Source organism: Columba livia, chromosome 15, assembly GCF_036013475.1.
Source record: "Columba livia isolate bColLiv1 breed racing homer chromosome 15, bColLiv1.pat.W.v2, whole genome shotgun sequence".
Taxonomy (NCBI): domain Eukaryota; kingdom Metazoa; phylum Chordata; class Aves; order Columbiformes; family Columbidae; genus Columba; species Columba livia.
The window spans coordinates 13,811,988-13,839,105 of NC_088616.1; the positions used below are offsets into that span (position 1 = coordinate 13,811,988).

Genomic DNA, 27,118 nt, shown 5'->3' on the forward strand with positions numbered 1-27,118 from the left:
GCCAGAGAGATTGAGCAGAACTGATTGCAGGGTCTCGAGGGCATAGTGAGGTGCCATAACATGCGTCTCTTCACTAAAAGGCTACTTACTACCCTCTCAGTAGAGCTGGTTTAGGGATGGATCTAAAGTTTGCCTTATGAAACACTTTTTTGCAAACAAGTGTATTTTACTGTGTCTGTATCGTGCACCACCACCCCCACCCTCTCCAAGTCTTCTCTTCACGTCCCAGATCTAATTCAATTTGGGGAAAACTGCAGTTGAGGAAAATACTCTTTAAGAAGCAGTCCAACAAAATTCAATTCTTTCCAAGTAAGACCTTGTTGATCAGCGACTTGCTTTGAGTTGGGCAAGTAGATACTCTTGCATTGTCAGGGTTGCTTGACAACCATGACCAGTCCGGTCTTGCAAAGCAAAATATGATACGGTGCAATCAATTGTGATACCTGTACAGAAACCCCAATGAGAGAGCAGCAATTGGCGCCCTTTGTTATGTGGCTAATGCTGGGAGAGTTTGCACAGCAATGCCAGTAAATGTTTGTTGTCTGTTCTGATTTCACTGCTAGTCTGTCTGGGCGCTTTGGGTGGGTACGTGGATTGTTGGGATTTTTTTGCTTTTGCTTTGGAATGTTGTGTTTCAGCACACAGTCTGGAAGTCCTTCATCTTCTGTCTGAAGGTAAATATTAGCTTTGCCTGTGTTGTAAATCATACCTATGTGCCTCTCCTCTTTCCAGCCTGAATCGCTCGTTAGGCCATTCGCATCACTGCCCATATTCTTCCTGGGAGAAAGAGCTGTTAGCAATCATCCTGTGGAAGAAAAGAAAGGCAGCAGCTTGCAGTATCCAGGCTGGGTGGATATAAATGGTCTTTTGAAATCTATTTTGGCCCTTGTCTCAGGAGAATGCTAGATAATTACCTGCAAATCTCTGGTTTTGGTGCTGTTGCTATGTTGTGCTACACAACTACTCCAATATCTATGTCACCTTTAGTGTTTCCTACTACAGGAAGCAAGATTCCCAGATGTGGAAAAGGAATATATTGAAGAGTTAATCAGCCTCAAGAACTGCTATGACTTAAATGTGTAAGTATGGAGCTCAGAGGCAGGTGTATCACGCTGCAGTCACATTTCCATTTCCGCACCTGCTAACGATGCTGTTCTAGAGCACGTCCAGGCTGGGAGGCAGCACCACACTGATAGTACCAAAGAGCAGAGAGGTTTGTTTTCCTTCTAGTAGAGCTTTTCTTAAATCCTTTCTAATTCTGATGTTGTGCTGTAGCTTCTCTGCTTTTAAGATCATTTGCTCATTTCAAGATATTGCATATAATTTCTTCTTAACTACTTCTAAGATTCTTAGAAAGGGCGAGTAGCAGGATTAAGGTGTTGAGATGACTTCTATAAAACGCAGCACAAAGGTGGGTTGGTGAGTTTTCAGTTGAAGAAAATATTTTCCTACCTCTTCATTTCACTGACTTTCAGCTTTTTCCAGGTAAAGCTGGCACTATTTTGGACTCCTGTATTTAGCGTCATAATGTTGGTGTTTATCCCCTTAATCAAGTAGCAGTGGTACTGTTTGAGTTCTCTCTTATTGCCTTTTGCAGATAGACTAGAACAAGCACATTTAAGGGCTGGTAGGATTGATTCTAGATACCAGTGGAGGGGCTGATTTGGGTCAAACTGAGCAGAAGTGTGAGCCAAGAAGGGAAGTAAAAGGAATGGGACAAATAGCGTGAGGACTGTTGCTTTCCCGATTGAGTTAGCAGCTCCAGAACACCGGAGTGTTCATCATACTGGATATCTCTGGGACTCATGTTAGAAGCAAAAATGTTTTAAAAGTCGTTAACCTTACTGATAACTTGCATCAGCTCCCTACCCTCTTGGGTAAAGCTTGCACAGCTGAAGAGCGAGGGCTTGTGGGTGTTGGCACCAGCAGCACAGAGGAAAGTGGATTGAAGTAAATCTCTTGTGACTTGCCTGGTGCAAGGTGTCCCCTCTCTCTGCAGCTGTCACTGCCATTGCAAACATATCGAAACTACTTATGTGATACAAGTATGAAGAATGGTGTTGGTTGCCAGAGTATTCACTTCATCTTGTATGAATCTGATGGCCTTTCCAGTTAACCAGAGCACTAATTAATCAGTATTTAAGTGTGTGAGGCTTAGAATTAGTTATTGGACCATGAATAAGTTAACTGACAAGGAACTAAGGAGGATCCCATTCATCTGGCATAAATTTCCTATTTTACTGCCATTGCCTGTGTTGTTGGTTATGTCTCCATAGCAGGGCTGCTTGGTTAGAAACTTCTTTCTTGTCATTGGAAAATCCTTTCCCTGTGGCGGTGGTGTGGTCAGTGGGAGAAAAGCTTTTGGGTGCCCGCACCACATACTTGGTGCACCTCGGTGTGGATGGTTGCGTTGGGAGAGCAGAAGACACTGCTGGGGGCAATTGGGCCATTGAAGTTGGGCATCTGGCCACAAGACCCTCTCACAGGTTGTGTTCGAAAACTCAGTATTATGTCCTGCAGGGATTTAGCGAAGCCTGATAAAATTCAATCCCAGTATTGGCTTCTATCAGTCTTAATGTGTTCCTTCCCTTTTTGCTCCCGAAATCTCTTCTCTCCCATTGTGTGCCACAGACACAGGGAGATGAAAAGGTGCTTACAGGCTTCCCTGGAGGCCATCTACAGTGTCTGCTCAGCGGTGCGTTACCCGCTCACTGGATGATAAAGATTTCTTCTCCATATTTTTATTCCTTTAACCAAACTATCTTTTGAGTTGTCACTGCATCTTTTGTATGTGAACAAATGGGTCAAAGCGCTGGTCAGCCTTGCTGGCGGGGTCTCTTTGATCTCCATGGTGTGTCAAGCCGGATCAGGCTTGAAATATAATAAATAAGGGTGGCTGGGTTTGGGTAGGGATGAGGCTTTTAACTGTCTCCATGTCCTGCGGTGCAGATATTAATGAACAGGGCTGCAAGGGTGCGTGTGGTGTGCGCGCTGGGACCCACTTAAACTAATTGTCAGGCATTGAAGGTGAACATCTCCGAAAATCCCGAGCATTGAAATGGCAACATGCGGAATAGTTCAAATGTATTCTGACTGCGCCCCAGCTGAAACCCTCCCCTTGGAGCTGCAGTGATTTGAGCTCCTTGAAGTTTATTTTGTTGGATTAAAACAGGGGGTTTTTTAGTGGGGTGCATGGGGGCTGGAAGCTATTAAATGCTCAGTGCCGAGATATTTTGTTGTTTTCCGAAATGATCTTAAAACTTTTGAACCGATGTGAAAGATAAGATGTGGGAGCTCCTCTTAGCAGGGTATCATCTATTCAGCTTTTGTGTGCAGAAGCATTCACGCTCAGTCAAAAGCTTCTGGCTCAATATGTCATTACCTGATTAAACAAAAAGAAATGCCTCTGCTTTGAATGTGAAAGCAGGGCTAAAGTAATCATGCCTCGATAGTGGATTAATGCTTTAAGCCAGTTCAGATTTCTTAATTAGGGACTGATTTCTGACATTAGGAATGTAAATTAGCTGCAATTATGTCTTTGCTGCAACCTAGGACCTTCTCATTCAAACAGTTTTACAAATGTTAATTGCTTATCCTGGCTCCTTTTGGAAGGATGTTATTCTACAGCTGGGGAAACTGAGGAACAGCCTCTGTTACCTGACACAGGCAGCACAGCTGGTTAGCGGTGGTTCAGAATAAGCTGGAACAGTCGGATTCCGACCCAGCCTACAGCAAGACGAGGCTTCCTTTGCAGAACGGCTTCCCAAGGATTCGTGGATCTCCAGCAATGGGCTATTCCGGAGCTACTTGCTAGAGTCTTTTCTAAGCTGAAATACTCAGTTAAACTAAATTTACCTGAACAAGTTATGGTTGGCTGTAGTAGGACCTCACGTATGTTGCATTTACAGGCTAGTATGCATTTTTATTCAGCAATTTTTCTCACTAGACCAGTTTCTAGTTGGAGTTGGACACTGCTGGTGCCATTTCAAGCTTTATTACAATGAAACCTGTATTCAAACTATGTATTGTATTTAACTACAGTTTAAACATCTTTCTGTCTCTGCTGTAATGTGAAAGTAGATCAAGACTGGAGCCTTTAATTCAAATTTGAATCTATTATCTTCTGTTGAGGAAGACATAACCTTTCACAGGTTTTATAGGGGTTTATATGCTTTTTCTTTTCCATATATGCATTTGTATTAGCCACAGCCAATGACAGCTAGATTTCAGTTAATGCTGCTAATATTATGACTGTTGCTTCTTGTACGGTCTTTCTAATGTTAATTCCAGAGTAGCAGAACCTTAACTCTTAGTCATGCAGGATTTGACACGTGCTCACAGGAGGTACCACCTTACATGGTGTTTCATTGTACACTTAATTCTCAGTTGCAGTTTGCTCTACTCCAGGACCTCCCTTGGTTCTTACAGGGCTTGCCTGCCCAGCCTTGTAATTATAGAATACTAAAAACTGGACAGGTGAGGTATAACTATATTTATCTTTTCAGACTCTGCAACTATCTTCTGGAAAATCCAGATTACCCAAAGAAAGAAGGCAGAATGGTTTTAAATCCCAGCAGCAGCCTGCTTGCCAGCCAAGATGAGACAAAGGCAAGTGAGAGTATTCTCATCTACAGCATGTTTCTCATCCAGTCCGTTCAACCCAAGTGGACCTTGGGGCGTCTGGTTCTTAGTGCATCTTGGTGGAGTGCCTGGTTGAGCCAGGCTTTCATAGGAGGCCTCCGGGTGCATTTAAAACTCTGTTAAATAGCAATAGTTAGTTGCTTGGAAGGTGACTTCCAAGTCTTTCCTGTTTTGCTGTTGTATAGTTGCACCGTGTCTGGTCTTTTGCCTTCAGCAAGACCTTCTGCCCTGCCTGCCTGTCAGCTGCCCCCTCTGAAATGTTCATGTTGATAATTGATACGAGAATCCCATGGTCATTCAGTCACCTGAAGTAGATTTGGCCCTCAGGTCTCTCTTGTGTGGCCCTTAAGCATTGCCTTTCAGCCTCCTAACTGCAAATCTTCCTACGGCTTCTTGGTTTATTTTTTTTTAATATCCATTTGACAAAAAAATCCCTCTGAGCCGATGTGTGTATGTTGAACTAGCTGTGCGTGGCCTGAGAGGGAGATAAGTTGAATACCTCCTTCTACTCTTGGAAGCATTTCTCAACCTCGAGCCAATGAAGTTTTTCACCCTTTATAGTATCAACTCCTCGCAGTCTCATGCAGCCACGCACGACAGTTTGAACGTCGCGTTGTGGGTCCTGCAGTGTGGGGCAGCTCGGGGCAGGTGACCCGCACAAGTGCAGACGCCAGTTGGCTTTGCACCCAGCTGCGCTCTGAGCTGACGGTTACATACATGCTCAGAACTAGGTGCTGTGTAACCTGAATTTCGGGTGGTGTTTCAGAAGGCCCTGGTCACTGAAGGAGTGGTTTGGGGTGTTCTTGTGTGTATTTATAGCAGCCTCTTTTAATATATTTTGCGTTTTCTCCTTAGGCGCCTAAAGTGGACTACTTTGACTTCTCCAAGCTTGTCCCACTCGATCAGCGGTGCTTTATCCAGGCAGCTGACCTGCTCATGGCAGACTTCAAAATGCTGAGCAGCCAAGACATCAAGTGGGCGCTACATGAGCTCAAGGGACACTATGCAATCACACGAAAGGTTCTCCAGCTCAAGTCTATTTTCTTTCCTAGGGTTATCTCCTGTGTCTGTGGAGAGCAGTGTGATGGCTTTAGCCTTTCTGTGTCATCTGCTAGTGTGTGATGATACGTTTTTTTTTAAATATAATCTTCCTTTTAAGAAGTATTGATCCATTTAGTAGAGACTTCCAAAATTTATTAGCCAGACAGAACACTGCAGGAAGTTTTTACTGTAATAGGAGAATGGAGGAGACACGAGCTAGTTGATGGTAGGCAATGCATTAAACTGAGAAGTGTTCCTGTATGTTGCTGCTGAAGTGTGGTATAATTGCCAATAAATCCCAGACATTTTGCTAAATCTTAAAATATTTAACTACTGGTATTAGTTAACTGACTGCATGTAATTGGAGAGAAGCCAGAGTCTCACAGTCCTGTTTTTTCTTGCTGTGACTTGTAGAATGAGTCCTGTATTCCTCATAAGAGTACAAAGACACTTGTTTTAAGTATTAACAATGTAAATGTGGCTTCAAGCTTTTGAAATGGATCTCTACCCCTCTGATATGCTCCTCTTGCTTGAGCTTCTTTCTCTGCTATTCCAGGACTTAACTAAAACAAAAACTCCTGGTCTATTCACTTGCTTGATTGAGCACTGAATATCTGAGCTTCGTTTTTTCATTAGATAAAAAAGACCCAACAACAAACAAGAGCCAAACCAGCTCTGCATTGGAATGGACTCAGGTTGTATTAGAGTTAATAGATGAGGTGTAGTGAGGTATCATTCAACTGTTTTGCTTTTATGGAATGATTGCTTTGTTGAGTACATAAAGTAACAAGGTGAGCGAAGGAAAGAGGTACACTTGCCTCTATACAGGGTGTTTGGCTTTCCAGTTTTGGATCAGTCTTATGCACATGTTTGTACTGTACTTTGATTTGAAGTATGTGCTTCTGCTTTCTTCCAGGAACAGACACGATTTAAGCTTGTATGTTGTTTTCTAGACCTTTTCAGATGCTATCAAAAAATGGCAGGAGCTGTCTCCCGAAACCAGTGGGAAACGAAAGAGGAGGAAAGAAATGAATCAGTATTCCTATATAGACTTCAAATTTGAGCAAGGTAAACACCAAGCTGTATGCATTGTGCCCTCTGTGTTGTTATTTTAAGCGGAGCTGGCTTGTGGCAGGAAAGTACTATTATTGAAAAGGGATGTGGTCCCAAAACAGTGATGTTTCTGTCACTGTCTGATGTCTGTTTTGGAGATATTCTTCATTAGTAGCTCTGCATTCTGTTGGAGATGCTGAAGTTATGCAGCTGGTGGTGCATGGAGGAAGAAGGATTGGAGCTTTATTCTGGCTGCTCCATCCCATGTCATTTATCATTAACTCTGCTTTAGGGGATGTGAAAATCGAGAAGCGCATGTTCTTCCTGGAGAATAAGAGGCGTCACTGGAGGTCCTATGACAAACTCTCTCTTCTCCCACCGGTGCTACGGGAGCAGGAATTCTATGAGCAGAAAGTTAAAGAGATGGCAGAGGTGAGTGGTAGGAGCTGCTTTGATCTTGTGGTGCAAACATCTTCAGCTATGGTAGAGGTCTTGCCCCAAACATGGAAATCTGCCTCTTTGAGAAATTAAAGTTGAACAAAATATTGAATAATTTACTATCTCTGCTGCTTTACTACCTGTTAATGTGTATGACTTTTCCCAAGTAACTCATTTCTGAAGGAAAGAAAACAAGCTTGGAGTTTCATATATATTCAAATGTATAGCTGCCACTTTTGCAAACACCGTTCTGGACCTTTTTTACTACAAAGCTGGAAAAGCTTTACTAATTATTTCTTCTAATTGTTAGCAAGCTTCTCTGCTGCTTTAGGGCTTGTAATTGTGGCTCAGTGCTGGTGGTGAGTAACGACCAGGCCCAAGGCAGTCTGTCCGCTCCCTCCGCCTCCCCCAAGCTGGTGGTCCTGTCTCCAGAACATCTTGTCCCGTGCTGAGGACCACGTGTTTCGCAGCAGAACCCTGCAAGACCCGCTGCTGTGTTGTCTTCCCCTTGTCGTCTGAGGCAAGACTGAATTCACAGCTCTGCGCCTACGGTCTTTGCTAAAGTAGCTTCTTAAAGACCCCATCTCTCTGGCAGATGGATGGTGTCTCCTTTTAAACACAAAGCAAATGTTCCTTGGGGCTTTCTCTGGAGGGGCCCGTTGGGTGAGATCATCTCTGCCCGTGGAAAGCTGAACCAGCAGCCCTCCATAATACAGAATTTGGTTCTTTGTTCTTGTTATCTTTGCTTCTCCCATCTGTTTTAGCTGAATCATAAATGGCTTAATGGATTGGAAGGATGGGCTGAGTGATGCTGTAAGCAGACAGTGAGGCTTTTATAGTGGTTTGTGAGTCCTGAGATAATGTAAAAGAGTGGAGAGGCTGGAAAATTGCTTTATCTATTCCATAAATACAGATGCACGTGTCTCTCTTACAGCATGCAGACTTTCTCCTTGCTCTGCAGATGAATGAGGAGCAGTATCAGAAGGTCAGTATCTATAGTGTGGTCCCTTGAGTTCAGCTTGCGCATAGGCAATATTTTGCACTTGCTACTTCACGGACTCTTTTGGCTTTGGGAACAGAGCTGTTCTGAAGCTGTGTTTGTACCGTGCGGCTTTTGCTGAGCTGGCAAAACCTGCAGAGTGTTGGCTGGCTTTTAGAAAAGGTAGACAAGAGCTGAGTCCAGCAGTATTGATGCACATAATGATCTGTAGTAATTCAGTCAGCTGCTGCTTGTATCTTTACTGGCCAGAACAAACATTGCAATAGAATAGGACCAGGTTTGCTCTTGCTGCCACCATCACGGCTGTTGTTGGAGCTCTGCCAGTGAAAAGGCGTTCCTCATTTGTAGAAAGGACTCTTTAAAAACCTGAAAATCAGATGTTTCCCTTTAAACAAAGAGAGAAAAGTTAGAGATCAGTTCAGCAGCTGTGGATTACCTTTTCATTCTCAATGCCTGTTTCTCTCCAAACATTGGAGAAGATGTCGGAGTTTTGAAGAAGTGCGTGTACTTACTGTTTAACAGTGACAAGCTTTTCCACCCCTGCAGAGAAGAGCCTGAGACAAGGTCTCTCCAGGCAGATGGGTAAATGCTCCTTTAAAGGGCAGCAGATCTGAAGGTTGGCTTTCCCCACATGAATGGTTTGTATTCTCTGCTGCTTCCCTGCAAGTGCAGTTTCCAAAACCCAAAATGCTTTTCTGCCTGTGAACTACGAATTATTAGAACACTGTGTGTTCTGTAGCTTTTTAGAACCTGCCAAGCAGGACATGCAGGTATTAAGTTACTTAAAACTGAGTTTCTCGTTGGTCTGAGTTTTGACCACCAAATAGGATATCTAATGGAGTGGTATATATCTGTTGTTCTTTTTTAGAGTAAGTGCTGGCACTGCTTGTGGCTTGCAGTTATATGTGCCAGTATATTGCTATAGTTATCAATGCTTTGATGGCAATCGTGCTGATACCTCTGTTTATGGCTGCAGGATGGTCAGATGATAGAGTGTCGCTGCTGTTACGGGGAGTTTGCATTCGAAGAGCTAACCCAGTGTGCAGATGGTCACTTGTTCTGCAAGGAGTGCCTGATTAAATACGCTCAGGAGGCAGTCTTTGGCTCTGGGAAGGTAAGAGTTTCCCAACTGGACAAGGAGAAAGTGGGTCAGTTGCTCTTGGGAGATCACTTTGTGGTTTGTGTAGTGGTGTTGCTTAAATCAGATGTAACTGCACTTCCAAGGAAATATTTGAATGGACTTGTGTCCTGAAATCCAACAAGTCAGTCTCACTTCAAAATGGGATATTTGCTAAACAGGATTTCAGTTTTGCCAACGTCTGTCTTTTGTGCTTCATGCCTAACAATGTGGATGATTAGGAAAACTTTCTACAGCATTCATAGTAACAACAATAACTTGGACTTGTGTGGTTTTTATTTTCTACTTAATAAACCAGTGGTATCTGCACAGAGAACACACTGTGACCTCTGACTTACCCAGTCTCCTCCTAGCTAAGGGTGTTTGTCCTTCGAAATGTGATCCCAACTGAATTTGGGGATTGGTTCCTCTATGGTACAGCTAACCTTAGTTGACAGTTTAGCTTCCAATTATCCTGGTACTTAGCTGAGCTATAAATGAGTAATTACTTTGCTCTGAGGTCTGCATGCTCCTCTGCCTCGAGCTGTGGTGATCGAACTGTGGGATGCTTTTGTACTCTGGGATCTCTGTTTCACATAAACATATAAACCATCAGCTGTATTTATTACCATATTGACAAGAATACAACGTTCTGTTTGTGAGCAGAGACCAGAGTGATCATGGGCTGCTATGTGCTCTTGGAGTGGACTGTGATCCCAGCTGTCAACAGCATCTTCATGCCCAAGGTTTGAGGCCTGATCTGTTTAAATTGTCTTGTTCTTACCGTAGCAAACCCGTTCTCTGGCAGTCATCTGCTGACTTTGGCTTTATTCTCCCTAGGCAAGGCTTTGCACTGGTTTATATATATGGAATTGTTCTGAGAACTAGGTCTTGCTTTTTGCTGGTGCTGTACTGAACCTGAGCTCTCTCCTTCCAACCCTAGTCAGAGCTCAGCTGCATGGAAGGCAGTTGCACGTGTTCATTCCCCACCAGCGAGCTGGAGAAGGTGCTTCCAGAAAACATCCTCTGTAAATACTATGAGCGGAAAGCCGAGGAGGAGGTGGCTGCTGCCTGTGCAGATGAGCTTGTCAGGTACGTGTCCATCCGAGGGTGCAGACTGCACTTACTGTTGTAAAAAATTGTTCTCTGAAACTCTAAATGTGTGCTGACTATGAGACACAGAGCTTTCAAAGAGCTATGTTATAAATTCAGGCTTCTGCCTTCCCAGGTCTCTTTTTATTCAGGTTGGTCTGCCTTTGACTAGGAGCAGATTAAAATTCAATAGACTTGTCTCCCCCAAGACTTGCTTGCCAGCTCTGTGCTGATCCTCTAAATTACATAGTCAGAAGCAGTGCTGAGCGTATAATATTTTGATTGTGAACAGGGAAGTGATCGAAGAAATATGAGCAAAAAGGCAGTAGTCAGCACATCCTGGTGGCGGGCGTTTGGTTGGCAGCCTTATTAACTAAATCCGCTTTCAGCAAAGATACGTTTGACACTCTGCATTAATGGCATCTTATTTGGGGCTGCAGGTGTCCGTTCTGTAACTTCCCAGCTCTTCTGGACAATGACGTGGAACGGTTCAGCTGCCCAAATCCCCGCTGCAGAAAGGTAATTGGGGGCTATTTGCCGTTTGGTCTCCTCTGAAGTGTTGGGCGGGAGAGCTGGGAGGACAACTCACGCTCTCCTAGCAGGTGAATGAATATCTAATGTTGCTGGATGGGGGCAGCAGCCAAAGTATTTGCTGCATCCTGCTGATGTTCTATAAAATTGTGTGGCTGGTCAGGACACTGTTGATAAAGAGAACACCAATGTGTATGTGTGCGTATATATATATATATATATATATATCTTCCTTTATTTCCGTGGAAGATGTTGGCTAAAAAAGGCTTCTAGATGCCTTAGCTTGCTGTCTTGCATATACAGAAATGTTTCAGGTGAAAATGGAACTGGGTGTTTAAAAGACGTAAAACCAAATTGTGATTTTTTTTTTTTTTATCTAATGAAACTTCTGAAACAACCTTATGTGCTATCCCTAAGAGAATTGACGTCTGCCTCTTTCTTTTATGCTGTCACCTGAATACAGATTCAGTTTGAAGTGACAAAAAATCCTGTTTGAAGAGCCCACTGAGATGTGGCCATTCAAAGGGCAGAAGATCTTTGTGCTTTGCTCAGTTTGCTAATAGCCATAGCAGGAGAACCACCAGGCGCAATGGTGGACAGGGTGGGGAAATCTTGCTGCTGCTCCTGCACCAACTGTTCTAGGGAAACATAGAAGCATAGAAACGTGTTTCCCAGTCTCCTGAATGTTTGCAGAACCCTATTTACACCTGGTACCAATGAGCAGAGACCAGTGTTTAGCACTGAAGCTACGAGGCGCCTTGCGTAACTTCAGCCACAGCAGTGAATTCTTGTGCAATAGGCAGGGAACTGCCTGTCCCCCAGCAGAGATTTCTGCTAATCACTGAAATTCCTCTTGAGTGCATTAATTTTATGCTTGTAGCTGCCGTAGCTTTGGGTTCTCGTATTGACATGATAACCATTGTTTGCCTCTATAAGAAAGTAATAGGACGTCAAATTCTGTTGTCTGGAAAAATTGAAGTTGCCAGCAGTGAACTTTGCATTCCATAGTGAAAATTGAACTTACTGGTGGGGGAAAGAGGCTTATGAAAGAAGCATGATTCCATTATAGATCTCTATCTGCAGATAACATTTTGTTATAACAACATCCACCTCTAGCATTTGGGAAAGAGATGTGATTGTGACGGATCAGCCGAGTGTCGTGAGCAAGGAGGATTGCTGGTCACTAGGTGGCAATGTTGATTCGTGTGTAAAGATTCATGTGTAAATCTTTTTTTTTTTTTCCCAAAAAGCGAGTTGTTTTCAAAATGTACATGTGTCAGCACCACAGAACAAAATTCAGGCTTGAACAACACGAACGCTTCAATGTGCAAAACGAATTGAAGTAGCTTTTTCTTTTGTAAAATGTATATTGAGGCACAGTAACTGTGGTAAGAAGGGTCATTGCTGAGATGTCCCTTTCCTTCTGGTGTGCTGTTTCATTTCCTTCCTAGCGTACTGCCTGTCCCCCTTCCCCGGGCTTGCAGCATTCCAGTGGGCTGGATTTCTGGTTTCCTGGACAGCTTGTGTTGATTCATTAGCTGAAAATCTGCTGAGTAGCTTTGTGCTCTTCTTAGAAGTCTTGAACAACTTCAGGATTTGAAGCGGAGGGTGAGGAATTCGGAAAGCAGGATGTGGTGTTTCACAGCATCAACTGCAATGATTCTTCGTCTTCCCGCTATCTTGCCTCTCTCCAGAGTGAAGGATTTTGGTTAATGCTGTTGCTTGCAGGAAACTCTTGCCCTTAGGGAGGAAAGGGCTTATCTGGGGAGCTCTGTAGAGGTTGGAGAGGATGCGTTGGCTTTACTAGTGGTGCCTCTGGCAGGCTCTGTGCTGGTGATGACTGATCCTTGGAAGGAGTCCCTCCGGGTTGGAAGGACTGTACTTGCACAGCTGAACCTAAAGCGAGGGGAAGCGTGGAAAGGGAAAGGTCAAAATGTGCCTCTCCTGAAACCTCTGGGCTCCTCAAGAGTGGGGAGAGGAGGACCAGATGGTGGACCTGTTGTGTTCCTGTGCTCCATCACCTGGATCCTTTGTCTCGCTTTGAGAGTTCATGTTGATACTCTCAGGCTTTCCTTTACATCTTGCAGAGAGGTTGATTGATCATTTAGGCCAGCTCTGGATGGGTTGTAAAGTGATGGGAACCAGCTGGAAACCTTCATTTAGGCTGTATGTATGTGTGTGTTGGGCTCAGTAATGAGAGTTGTAGGCATAGCCAGGTCATTCTTGTGCATCTCACCTGTGGTTCAAGTAATTTGCACCTTGCAGGGACCAAAATGTGGCTAATTGTAACCCCAGCAACGGGCAGAGCTGCTGGTCCATGAGGACATGAGTCTGCACCATCTGCCGTGGCCACTGCGGCTCCAGCTGCCTGCTGTCAGCTTTGGCTCCTAGTTCAGTGGCTGGGGCTTGAATCTTAGTGTCACAAACTGCAGGGTGGAGAAAAAGCTTAATTAGCCAAGGAAAAACATTTCCCAAGGCACCCTACAGATGCATTCCCCTGTGTGTGTGTGTGTGCGGTCAGAGCTGGTCCTGGGAGAGATGCAGCTTTTGCTCAGACCGGTCTGAGTTTTGGGGTTTTGCTCTATAATGGGTCACTGACCGCACATGGGGCCAGGCACCCCTGTGACAGCGGTCTGCCAGCCCGCTCAGTCACCCTCCATCTTATTCTGCACAGGGATCCCTGCGTGGAAGCAGCTCTTGAATTTCTCATCTCTAATGATGTGCGTTTCTCCTCCAAGTACTTTGACCCAGCAAACCAAAGCTGGTAATTCTGGTAAAACCAGGCAAGGCACATGTTGCTTGTTGACTTGTGCAGCGCTGGGAAGTGAGCTTGCACTTTTGCACATTGGGGGAAGTGCTGTTTCCCACCAGAAAAGGAACTCTGTGTCTTTCCTGCTCTGCCTCCCTCCTCCCAAGACCCCATATTGTTGGTGAAGACAAGGCTTTTGTTCCCGGCCGGCTTGCTGCTGTCCCCGGCGCCGTGTTGCGGGTGGGGGAGAGATGGTCTCTCCCCTCTTTGCAGTCTCAGCACAAAGCACTGCGGGGCTTTCAGCCAGCACGAAGAGATGGGGAAGTAAAAGCTGCAGTTGCCATGGAAATGATGCATGCACAGAGCAGCGCTGTCCCTCGGTGCACAAAACCCTCCGCACGCATTTCATAGCCAGGCCACATTGCAGGAGCTTGCGTTTCCAAGAGTTTTTCTTTAAAAACTCCTTTGCATGGCTTAATTTTTATTTCTTAATTGCACTGAGTGCAGGCTGGGCACCGAGAGGCAGCAGCGTGTGGTTGTGCAGTGCTAAATTGCATCGCCCTCGGACCCGGGAGCTGCCGCCCTCGCTCAGGGTCCTTAGCGCGTCCCATTAATTGGGGCTGTGTGTAGGGAAGGGGTTTGCCTGCTGGGCATCTGAACTATCATGCTGGAAAAATCCATCTGACACAGGCACATCAATGCTTATAAAGTCTCCTCTGTTTTGCTTTCTTCAGGTTAGGCTCTCTGGCCACAGCAATCCTTGTGTGTACTTCTCATTTGCAGGACTAAGACGTGGTGGTTTAAGGGGCTTGTTATTAAGCTGCTAGAGTGTCTCAGGATTGATTTCAAGGTGCTGGCTAGGAACAGATGCACCCAGCTGCTTTGAAGCTTCATTTTTCTGTTAGAAGCGAGGCAGGTTTAAGCTTGTACAGAGTTCTGCCCGGCAAGCCGTGCCTGAACACGGCGTCTCTTAGCAGGGTGCTAATGCTGCATCCCCAACCGATGTTAATAAGTGCAAGTGGCGTTGTACGGTTTGCAGCGACTTTGATGTGAGTGACCTTGCTGAAATAAATAGTTGTGTGATCAACAAGACCTGAAGTTAGAGAAGCGGCTGAGGGGTGTGCTGCAACGCCGTGATCTCCATGCCTGGTGCGGTGATGGGGCCCGGAGCTGTTTGTGCTTCAGAGGGAGGTAATGAGGCAAGCCTGGCCACCTATGATCCAGTTGCAAGTGTTTTATAGGGTGCAAGGGGAGATGTTTGTGTAATCAAGTCCCCAGCAGCAGGGGATGTGTTGGGGATGACATTGGCTGCCAGGGATGTCATCCAACACATACCACAGGGCGCATCGTTGTGCGAGAGGCTGCCCGGAGCTGCCCTTCCTAACTCCAGTGTATGGTGGTTTTAGGTTTAAACTACATCAAGATTTGTGACTGGCAGGGTGTGTGTGCAATGGGGGAGGGGGGGAATTGTTCTGGCTGGAGAAATTGAGCTTGTCCAAAATGCCTTGGAGTAGGATGTGCATGTGGAGAATTACTTAATTCTCCTTGTTTTGCAACATGTTTTCCCAGCTGTTGAAGTCTGCTGTCTCATTCAGCTTCCTGACAGCAGCGCAAACATTTTGAAGGTCCCATGGCCCCGTCTCATTCTCTGTTTAGTCGTTTTTATTGCTGTTCTCTGTATGCTTTTCCTTGGGCGTATTTATTTGGATTTGATTGTTACTTAGAGCTTAGCCCCACAGCTTTAGTGGAGAGCGGAGCCAAAGGTGGCACTCATGCCAGACCCCCATAACTTCCTTCTGATGGCAGTGACCTTGGGGCCCAACTCCCAGTTTTAAATTCCCATCCTCTGTGTGAATGTGGCTTAGCAGAATTTTTTAGGATGGGGAAGAAAGGGAAATGCAGTATGGGGGATCTTGCTACTTGTGTTACTGGGCGGGGGTTAGAAATGAAGCACTTATGCCTGTGTACGCTTTTGTCCTGAGGTCTGTGTCCTGCTTGCCTGAGCTGGCAGAACAGTCTAAGCCACCTTTTTGTGACTCTGCCATCATCTTCCTTTGCACTGCATCCCCAAAACCTCCTGCTCCGGACCTCTCAGCTTTCTCCTCCAGCTCGGTGCCTTCGCTGCACCCTTTTTAAACGAGCGGTACGCATGGGAACACGCTCCGCTCTGTTACTGCCAAAACCACAACAAATGGCAAGTTTCCGTCTGTCATCTCGGCTCTGAGGCACTCCACGGCCGGGCAGGCGATTTTCATTTTTCTTCCATAAAAGGACATTGAAACTCGTCGGCAGCCGCGGCGCTCGGTGCCGCGGGCAAGGCGATGCTATCGCCGGCAGCGCCGCTGATTTCCGTATCTCTGCTCAAAGGGATGGGCAGGAGGGAGGGACCAAGGCCAAAGGTGGGGTTGAGGTGATTGTAGGCAGCAGATAACACCCCGGTAGGTTTTATTGCCAGGTCCGAAAGGAAGATAGATAACAGGAGGGTGCTCCTGGTACGACAAAGCCTTAAACGTACAGTCCCGTGTAGGAAGAGGATGCACGTGCTAAACCACGTGGTGTGTCCCGTTGAGGTGCGTAGGGTCAAAGCTGTGCAGGGAGTGCTGGGAGCTGGGAGATCTGCTCGTCCCTGGTTTTCTGCTGGGCGAGATACTGATCTTTTGGAGGGGGATGAAGGGAAAGCCACATGCCGGGGCTCTCCTTGCTTCCCTGGAAGCAGGGCAGTCCATGCCTACAGCTTGCTCCCCGGCTGAGAAGGAGCATCCAGCGAAGCCAGGGGCCAGGAATGACTTGTGTCCCGGGTAAATCCTTTAGCTTGCTCTTTGGTGTGTACTTGGGCTGGGCTGAGAGCAGCTACAAGAACTGACTGGTACCAGCAGTAACTTGCTCCTAAATACCCCTTTCTAGAGAGGAGGCACAATGATCAGCCCAAAATTGCTCCTTGCCTTGTTTATGTACCTGCCAGTCTTCCTTGGGACATATAGGAAGGGGCTGTAGAAGCTTCAAGAATACCTCACCTGGGAAGAGGGCAGGAGCAGCCTGGGTTCATTGCAGTGGTGGGGTGGAGAGATTCCATCGGGAGCTCAGGTGCTGCTGCTTTTACAAGGTCAAGTCTATTTATGCAGTGGTATGTGGAAATGCTCCACTTGATAAATGAGTCTGACAGAGGAGGAGAGGGTAAAGCCCAGCCTGGAAATGGACCTGAGGAAAGAGGTCAGTTTAAATGGGGTATCTGTCTCTTAGAGGGGAAAAAAAAAAAGCTGCTGAAAGCAAGAACTCAAACTAGTCCCTTTAAAAATAGACTGTGTTAAGTCAGTGCAATTTCAAGCAACAAAGCTTACTCCTGTGCTTGCTTTCTGCCTTATATAGCAATATCCATTCAGTGAAAAAGGCAATTCTCCCACTGTTTACTGACCAGTGAATACCTCTTTGTCAGGTCCATAAGAGGTAGCAGTGCTATCTTCCCTTTGTAGCTTTGTCCTTTGCCAAGGAAAGGCCCAGATGTGATAAACTGAGCACAACTTCACGTGGGGACAGAAACTTCAGCCTCGAGAGTCTCGTCCCACCTTCCCTCTCTGGGCACAGCCGCAATTGTTTGGGAAAGGAGCAGCCCAGAGCAGCTGCAAACGTGTGGTGCTTGGTGCAGATGTGTGATGTCTTTGGAGATAAACTGGGGCAAGTCTCTCGAGTGGTCCTGTAGCCAAACCAGACCCTGAAGGCTGTAGTTGTGCTGAGCGTTGAGCAGAGGCTGAGCTAGGCTTTGCTTTTTATCCTAAATCCCTTTGAATGAGAAAGGGAGGAGCGGTGTTCTTCTGTTTCACGCAGGGAACAAAAGGAGGGGTAACATAACGTAACGTGATCACCCTAATATGAGGGAGAAACCCTGAGCCTCTGTATGGACCAGAGTGCTCACGCTGTGTGATTTGTTTGAATTTTAAGCAGCGAGGTAACTTAGCCTCGGTCACTTGTCTGTCCTCGCAGCAGGTAGCGATGCCACTGAGCTGCCCTGGCACCGCTCTGGTTGTTCGGTACCTTCGTGGCACCAGGGACCAATTTAAGCTTAAAGCTCTGCCTGGTGCTACTTGTATTTGCAGAGCATCAGAGCAGGGTTATCATTTTGCTGCTGCAGTGGAAATGGAGGTTGGAGAGGATGGAAAAAGGCTGTTCCCAAGCTAAATTAAAAACGTCGTTCTGACCTTAGTCAAGAAGCTACGTCTTCCCTCTCTCTTGCCTCCCCCTCACATTCCTGTCGTAGTAATCACTGATCTCTAACCTCAGCTTCATCTGCCACAGCTAACCACTTTAAAAATGTGCTTAAAAAACCCCAAATCTCTGCATACACCTCATCTCGCTGTTACCTTAGCGCTCCCAGGGCAGAGTTGTCTTTGGAGGGGATGTGAGTCAGCAGTGGAGGGTTCGAATAGTTTTGTGTCAGGGCAGCTATGACTGTCTGCTGCTTTGGGCCAGCGCACTGAGATGGCCTAACCTGGTGTGTGTAGCACAAGGAGGTGTTTTTGCTTCTCCTTTCTGTTTGCACGTAAACAGATTTCAGCAGATGACACAGTCAGCAGACTTCCTGAGCTAATACAAGGCTGGTGCAGACACTGTCCATTTTGGAGGCTGTCAGTAGAATTTGTTTCCTAATTTGGTCACAGTGTGCTCAGGGCTGGCCTGCTTTCCTTTGTCTTTTTTTTTCTTCTTAAAAACACTCATCCTTTTATATAATTGTCGCAGAGGGGAAGCTGTTTGCATCAGAGAACCTCCAGCTCCTCTCACTTCCTCACGGCAGAGGAAGTGATACTTGAAATGTCTCTTTAAAAAAGCAATGCAGTTCAAGCCGGTCTCTTCCAATCCTTTTTCTACCTTTGCCACTCTTTTTGTGAGCTCATCTGAATGAGCCTGCTGGATTTTTATCCATTCTGGGTCATCATCTGAGCCCTTCATGCTGGAGGACTTTGGAATCCTTCTCTTAAGGGACAGGGGAAGCTATGCTGCAGTTAAATAATAACGTTGATAAGCTGATACGTTGGAATATATACTGCAAGAGGGAGAGGCGTGTGTGATTTCAGCTAATGGAAAGAGCATATGTTTCATTTTGGTTCATACATCACCCCTAACAAGATGCCTGGTACCATGTGGAAGCTGTAAATGCCAAACACCAGGAGAGAAATAGCGTGGCTGGTCAACTTTATTAAATGACCTTTAAAAGTTAGCTCATGTGTCTTGCAAATCTTCAAGAAAAGTAGGGAGCACCAGCCCCTTCAGGAGTTGCCTGCTTTTCGGTGTTGGACCAGAGTCAGCCCCAAACAAGCTGCAATCCTGGTCTGCAGGAGACAGTTTTAGCCCTTCATCCCTCAATGCGAGTTTCCATTCAGCAGTAGGAACAGCTGAGGAATCAACACCAAACCTGTAGGTTCCTTTTTTTTCCCTTTATGCTGGACTTAGCAGAAAAAGAAGTGACAGAGGGAGAAGTTTCAAAGCGATATAGTCAAGTACGCAGCTCCAGTAGCTTTATTCAGTGTAATTATGTGGTGGTGAAGCTGTTGAAGGAGCTGCCATCTGTATTGGGGAAGACTCCCTGGCCTTGGAAGCACAAGGAGATGCTGGGTTACCTCCTCCAATCCAGCACCGTTTTGGGTCCAGAGTACACGTCATAAACAGCAGAGCCTCGGGTTAAGGTGCACCAGGAGCAGCTTGATTATGGGTGTTGAAGGTTTGGCTGCAGGTGGGCAGGTCCGGGCTGGTCTCTGCGGAAGTTTCTCCGGAGAGGTGAGACCAGCGTGCGTCATGTGTCGGATGCCAGGTTACCATTGACCTCTGAAACATGAGTAACGGAGAAACAGGAACACGAAGTGGTGAGGCAGCAGGTTCAGAGCGGGGAAAGAGAAGGTGAAACAGAAGTTTTCTTCTAATATAGTAAAGATCACCTCTGTGTGTCATTCTTATTTGCATAGTATCTTCTAATTAGCCGTGACTGACTCACCCACCACTTCCACCTGAAAGGAACAATATGTTTTGAAGTGTATGGTTTATAATCTCAGTAGGCCAGCGTTTCTCCTCCTCCTCCTCCTTCTCCCCTTCCAGTGCCCCCCAAAATGCATTTCCTTATTGCTTTTAACCTTCAAGCCTCTCTTCTTCTGGTCTCTCTCCGTTACTACTCTTGCATTATTAATGGAGCTGTAGCAATCCAGCCAGAACACTGACATTACTAATTACTGCTTGTAGCAGAGGAATGAGGAGCAAGATAAAAACTGGGTCAGGAAATGTTGCCATCATAAAATGATAGCATCAGAACTGGGGAGCAGAACTCTTTGTACAAGCAGGTTTGCATTGGAAACAGGCTCCTTCACCTGGTATCGCACCTGCGCACGTTCACCATGCGCGTCCTCCGTGCTTATTTGCTGCATGCAGATGGGAAAACCATCTCGCACACACAGAAAGGTTAATGGACCCGTAATTTCCAGGAGCGGAGAGATGGAGTGATACGTTGTGTTCTGCCTGATAGCTTTTCAAGCATCACAAAATTCATGTGCTCTTCATTGTTGGCACTGTGGTATGAAGCCCCTTCCCCTGTTGGTGTCAGAAGCTGAGGAAGCGTAAGTGCCTGCCTTTATTTTTGCATTCAGTGAGAGCCTGTCACGCTCGATGCGTTCAGATTGTCCTTGGTTGTACCAAGGGCATCCTCTAGCAGCAAACAGCCTCCGTGCTCCATGTGAGAGGATACGTCTGCTATGGAATCAGAATGAGAACATTATTTGGGGGATGCAGCAATTAACCTGTGAATCCTGGGCTGCTGTAAGCATAAGGAACTGCCTGTCTCTCCTGCTTTTGGTTAACGGAGCTCAATTGGGCAGAACACCCGCTTGGGAACCTGGCATCCCTTGGAGGCCTTGCGTGAACAGCCGTGCTGTGTTAACTTGCTCCTCGAGAGAGAAGCACGTGTGAAAAGGGAAGTGTCATTTACTGCAAAGCGTATTGACTCTTATGGTAAGCAACGGTTAGAGAAAGTAACCACTTTAAACACCTGCTCTCTTCTTCGAAATAGATAAAACAGCTGAAATACATAGGTCACAAAATACAAGAAAACACAGGTACAAAACTGATCAGTGTGTGCTGGCAAAGGTCTGAAGTCCCCCAAAGAGATGCTTTAAAAGAAAGATGATGAACTGAAGTAATCTCTGCCAGAGTTATCAGTTTTCTCACCCTTGATGAGGGGACGAGAGTGTGTCCCTGGGGGAGATGGTGGCCTTGAGGGGACAGACAGAATTGTTCTGTGATGTTGTGACTCCTTAGGAGTCTCTTGGACAGTGTGTTTCTTCCCTCTCCTAGTAACTGGTCACAGTATGTGTGACCAGTGTGTGCATCAGCTGGGTGACCCTCCTTTGGGTGAGTATGGGGAAGCATCAAAGCGGTTTGTGCTCAGTCCCTGCTAGGTGGTTGTGCACCCAGATAAACCGGTACCGTGCTTCACTTATATTCTGGCCACAAGGCCAGCACACGAGCAGCACGATTCCCTCACAAGTCAGACAGGAACGTGCACCAAGCAAGCTGGATATTTAGGCTGGGCAGACTTGACAATATCCCCTTTCAAAGATTATCCTTTAAACTGTCCTGGTCGCACAGCACCGTTGGCGCCGGCCGGAGTGTTTTGTAGGGAAGAACAGTATTTAAAAGAGTGGCTGGCTGCTCTAATCTCTACTCCGTGGGCTGAAAAAATCAATCATGCCCTAGCTAGCCAACTTTATTTCTTTAACTGATTGTTGTAAGTGTAAAGCTCTTAAATCCTGACTCATATTTTATCTGTGGTGTTGGTGGGGCTGCCTGTAGTCTTGAAATGAGCCCAGAGCAGAGCTTTGCTGGTGCATCTTAGGGTGTTTGAGGGAAAGCAGACATTCCCATTAAATGGAGCTGATAAAGACACTAATTTCTACCACCTATTTAATAGGTGGAGCTTGAGAGGTCTGAAGTTTACGAGCCCAGTATTCTTTTTTTCACAAGGCGAGTACTGATTTGCCATTAAAACTGCGCATTGTCAGTAAGGCAAAAATCTGTCCAAAATTTCATGTGCACATATTTAATTAAAAGGCAACAGGGTTAATGAAGCTTTGAGTGCATAAGGCCTCATTCCCTGAATTTAATTTTAATTGCTCCAGAGATTGAAATTCCCAGCTGTGATTTTCCCCTAACGTGTGAATTAAAGCACAGGAAAGGGACAATTTGAGTTGTCCCACTCTGTGCCAGCTTCTTTCTCTTCCACTGATTTTTCCGTCTCTTTGGTTGAAAGAGGATGAGGCAAAAAATGCTTTTTAAGACAGTTTTTTAGGTTTGCGGTAGAATGGGCAAAACCGTGCGCTGCCGATACCTGGACACTGGGAGCGAGGTGACAAACAGGGGGCGTTTGTGCAGATCGTGTCACTTGTCCTTGACGTATTACAGAAGATAGAGAGCAAATACGGTTTTTATTCTCTTCCCAGTACTTGCCATCGTATTCTGCATCAGTGAGGTCGGATTGACCAAATTGCCAAATCAGCCTTTGTTAGCATGCGGTTCTATGGGGGGTGAAAGTGTTTTGGGAGTGAATTTCTTGCCTTTTTTTTACAGGGGTGTTTAAATTGTGGTTTCAGTGCTGAAGACCTCTGCGAGAATCGAGGTCTTTTTGTGGTCCTTTGGTGTTAACTGTTGTGCGAGCTCATAGTCCAAGCTTTACAAAGCTCTGTGAAAGGGCAGAAACATAAAATGCAGCAAACGCCTGTACCGGTGAAATGATAGTGATAGAAACAGCTGATTGTGTTCCTGACTTAATTACAATAAAAACTTACGAGCCTTGCTGAATGTCCCCATATGTGGCATGCTCTATCTCCATTTGTGACAGATGCTGTCAAATATATCCAAGGCCACTGTATGTTTTTATGTCTCCTGATGGGCTTTTTAGCAACGACAGCCTTGACTAGATGGTTAATAGAGAAGAAAGCTTCCAGCGGCAACAGGAGTCATCGGGGGTTAATTTAATGCATATCTAACAGTGGGACAATAGGAGCAATGAGTGTTTTAGGGTTTTGCCATTTGGAGGTCTTGACTGTCAAAGATGCTGGGGAATATGTGTAGCAGCATCCCCTTGATCTGGTGGAGACTTGTCATAACCGTCTGGTGTGTGGTGCTGATAGAAAACCATCCCCATCATTAATGGGTATTTCAGAGCTGTCAGGATTTCCCAGTAAGAAGCTGCTGGTGAGCTGTGGCGTATGAGGTGGTGCCTGGGGGGATTGGTTTGGATGAGCTCTGATTTGATTTCAGACGGTATGGACTCTCCTCCTGTTGCTGTGGAAGAGCCGCCGTGCCGGTGCTGCTGCCCTGGCCGTGGATCTGGGGGCGCAAGGGTCTGTTTGGCAGCCAGCACCCCAGTGCGATGATTGGGGAGGTGGCACAAAGAGAGGTGCCCTCCCCGTGTGAGCTCTGACCTGCGTTAATCAGCCGTGGCCATTGAATCTCTGCCTGAACACAGGAATCCATAAAACCATTGGGGTTAAAAACATTTCATTATTTTCTGGCGTTCTTAAACCTTCCTTATTTCCAGTCAACCTATTCATCTTCAGCTAGAGTCAGCACAAATTCCTCTCTCGAGCTTGCACTTGTGGCCTGAAGATAACCACTTTCTTTGCTACTACATAACACCTCTCCTACACCTCAATGGTTTAAGCAACCTCTGCCCCGATGAATAACTAATGGCCGAGTCGTGGTGCTGAGGACCAGGAGGTCCAGGGCCTGGCCCGTGTGCGGCTGCTCCTCCTGCCATGGGTTTGGGGACCAGAGGTGATGCTTAAGTGGTCTCCGTGCTGCTACCAGTGTAAACAGAGCAGATGTTTCCCCGAGTCGAGGGAGCATTAATGGAATGTATCAGCCCTGGCTGATGTAAAACATCGCTGCAAGTTTTGGGAATGAGGTCAGCGGGACTGAAAGCTGATGGGAGTTTAATGTCGAGCTTGCTTCTCCGAGCCGAGGGGTCAACCGAGAAAGCTGCAGCTAATGGAAACACAAGTACACTTGTCATAAATCAGTGCCAAAATACTGAACAGGCGTAGCTGTCGCTGGATCCCGCAGCCAGCGAGGGTTCTGTAACCACCCATTAGCTATTCGGTGGCTGCTTTCCTCGCCGGGTGCTCTTCGTGTTGATGTTTGACTTTAGAAGGGACAAATGGAGGCTGAAAACAGGGTGTGGGGACCCACCTCACCCAGGGGGTCCTGTGCTTGCTGCTGCCCACCCGTTTGAGGAACAGCAGCAGGGCAGCCGGGACCTGTTCTTAAACAAGTCGTCCCTCTGCTAAAAAGAGGTAGGTTATGTTTTGCTGCAAGGTTGCTGTAAAGTCCCGAGGCATCCAGGAAAGCCTCGAGACAGGATGGAAAGCAGGCTTGGCAGCGCTTAGGGATCATATGGTTATTTTAAAAGCAAACAAATCTTGTAAAAAGTAAAGAGCAGCATTTTTCTAGACAATGAAAAGGCAGTTTGCCCTCCAGACCAACCAGTGTATTTCCTGTGAAGCTGGACACTGTAACATACCATTTGCCAACAAGATAAGATGGTTGTATTTGTTCAGTGATTTATCCTCTGTGAAGCTAATCTGAAAGAATGCTTTATTGCTCTATTTATTTTTTCCAAAGAAGCTTCTTTGACCTCATTTCTCATGTTGGGAGCATGCATGCCTTGGAGTGAAATCTCAAAGCCCAGTCGAAATTGGGGTCTCTCTTCAGGGTTGCTGCTTAAAACACAATATCCGTGGGCTGTCAGTGGCAGAGATGCCATTTGGAAGCCGAGGTGAGCATCATTCCCCGAGGCCTTTTCTGTATTGAAAAGCCCCGCTGTGATATCCAGCTTCATGCAAACCAACAAAGCCAGTCTGCGGCTAGAATGTGTTGGGTTTTCATCCCCTTTCTGGGTCCTTCTTAAAGGACAGAGGTCAAAACAAAGCAGATACTCTTGGAGGGTGTCTTTGCTCTGCTGAGACACAGTTGCTGTAAGACACCTTGCCTTGTTTCCCAAAATGAGGATGCTACCTCCGATTTGCAAGTGGATGTCAAGCTTATTTAAAAAACAATCTGCAAGAGCCAGGTGATCCCCTGAATTGGGGTGACAGAGAAGTATCAGTGATATTATTGCATTGTCTCCATCCTAAAGTGTGTGTGTGCAATTATCCGGGTAAGTAGAACCCCAGAGTGCTTCCTTACGGCACGTTCTCCCCAAACAAGGGAAAGGATCGCAGCTATCGGAGCAGCCTGCGAAGAGAGGGATGGATCTTGCAGGTAGCTGGAAGCCGTGCCAGTTCGTGTGTTTGCTGGTAGCCTGCTACTATATTTAGTTTCTCTTGGCCTCCCAGAATTGGACCTTTCTAGATATGGAGATAGGCACAACCCCAACCGGCCTGGAACAGCAGCGTGCCGCCCGCTCGGCTTCGTAGCTGTTGTTTTCAGCCTCTGTCCTTGCCTTCCCGTGTTTGGGGTGGAGGATGGTTAGATGAGGTTACGTGAACCAGAGTTGTTTTTGTAGCTGTTCTGTCTGCACGTGAAATCTGGGGTATTTTTTAAGAAAAGCTTCTTTTTGGAGTCTGTTTTCCTGTGGCTTTAACCCTTTGTGTTGAATTCCTGGCGTGCAGAGCAAAGAACAGGAGTCGTGAGGGAACTTTTCCAGTTTTGTACCACAAGCAATCACACAGATACTTTGAGGCAACTTTGTTTTACTGTGAGAGATCCCTGTCTTGAATAATTGTGACCTACCCATGTAATTAAATGCATTTTTTTCTTCCTGGAACTTTATTCTGGCTGCAGCTGTTGTACAAGCTATAGATTTCTAGATTTGTGTCAGAAAACCATGACTTCAGACCACTGGGATTTTTGTGGGTGGGTGAAAGTGATAACAGATTAATGAGTTTTCCTTAGCATCTCTATCTGCCAGATTAAACCACGTTCTGCACAGGAGACTTAATGCAGCTGTTTTGAGCCGGTCCTCTAAAAGCAAAGCACCCTTTACCTAGTCAAAGCTGACCCCTGGTCTAAAAAAACAAGCTTTGCTCTCAAGGTGGCCTTTTGAAAGGCAGGACTTGATATATAGTTATGTTTACTTTCCTTTTCCTGATGATGAACTCAAAGCCTGTAAATGAGGAAAAGTGATCATACGCAGAAATGCAGCGATCCCCGAAGGACCAGGTACCAACCTCACGTACTCCCAAACACGTGCATCAGGTTCTTTGTCTGAAATTTGAACTCTTATTGCTGTGACACTTGCAATTGCCTTCCTTGTGGTTTACCTCAGTAAGTAGATAAGTTAAAACGTGCAGTATAGAATGAGTTATTTCAGTCCCAACGCAGGCAGCTCGTACCAGAGGAAAAGGAGCAGCGAGCAATAGCTGTGCATGGCCATACGTGTAAAAGTGTACGCGCTTTCTCAGATTGCACTTGGCTCAAATCTCTGTTGCTGCGTTGGGCATCCAGCTGTGAGCAGAGCCAGGGGAGGAACGAGCTGTGCTGATCAGGCAGAAGCTGCTGTGCATGAGCCGCTGCTGTTGGCTTTGCTGTTCCCTCCTGTGAGCTCTGGAAGTTAAATGGGAATGAAGTAGCTGCCGAATAAGACACGTTATCCATTGCCTGCATCCATTTATATGTAGCAAGTTGCCATGGCTAGGACACCGATTAATTATTATTTTGAAATTGAGCATTGTTCTTCAGCTTTTTGGGCTATCTGTCATTTCCAGTGTCCGGAAAGTATCTGCAAATGCATCTATGTTCGTGTGTTGTGTGTGCCTGTGCATACACGCTCCTCTGCCGTTCCCGTACGCCCTTTCTCTAATTTTTTTCATGACTTTAAGATTGGATCAACAGCCCCAATGCTGAGGAGGCTGAAGGTGCTGGGGTGGTGTGGGGACAAGGCTGGCTTGGCTCATTTGGCTGTGTAAAACATGAAAACGCATTGGGGGGACTGTTCTTGGATGTGATGAGTTGTGCAACCGCACAGCTGTACCAGAACTGCCCAAGAGCCTCTGGCTTGTCTCCCACGTGGACTCTTTACAACTACCTGTCAGGAAGATGCACAATTCCCATGATCTGTTGTATGTGTCGCCCCAGATTCCTTTGGGCTCAGAGTGCCTATTTTGTGCCTGGAGCATCAGGGGCTTTCTTGCTGCTTTTTGTGGGCTTGGTGACATGTCGTATCCTTAAAATTTGGACTGGGTGGTTCCTCTGAAGTACCCCACATCACCACGGAGAAGTGAAAACTAGCAGTGCAATTACCAGGAAAGCTGCTGCAGTCCTTGGCCTTTTGTGCTGGAGACATGTAGAGTTGGAGAAAGATCTTATTTTCTTTATATGATGACATTAGTGACACCAAGTGTTTTGTTCTGATTCTTAGTCAAGAATGGCAGGAGGCTAGAAGACCCTTAGAAAAAGTTTGTAAGTATTCTCCATAGTCTAGAAA

The 27,118-nt window shown here is 46.1% G+C and overlaps 1 protein-coding gene across 8 annotated transcripts in view; it reads left to right on the plus strand.

Annotated features, from left to right (window-relative positions):
* Positions 1-27,118, plus strand: part of RNF216 (ring finger protein 216) — an 80,087-nt gene that overhangs the window by 18,462 nt on the left and 34,507 nt on the right. For 5 of the 8 annotated variants that reach the window (XM_065031399.1, XM_065031394.1, XM_065031398.1 and 2 more), the window contains 9 exons: positions 988-1,079; positions 4,506-4,608; positions 5,497-5,661; positions 6,636-6,750; positions 7,028-7,167; positions 8,108-8,158; positions 9,150-9,287; positions 10,234-10,382; positions 10,823-10,901. In XM_065031399.1, coding sequence (XP_064887471.1) covers positions 988-1,079; positions 4,506-4,608; positions 5,497-5,661; positions 6,636-6,750; positions 7,028-7,167; positions 8,108-8,158; positions 9,150-9,287; positions 10,234-10,382; positions 10,823-10,901 — 1,032 coding nt within the window. The remainder of the gene's footprint in view (positions 1-987; positions 1,080-4,505; positions 4,609-5,496; positions 5,662-6,635; positions 6,751-7,027; positions 7,168-8,107; positions 8,159-9,149; positions 9,288-10,233; positions 10,383-10,822; positions 10,902-27,118) is intronic. The other 3 variants (XM_065031402.1, XM_065031400.1, XM_065031401.1) reach the window with 1 other exon arrangement.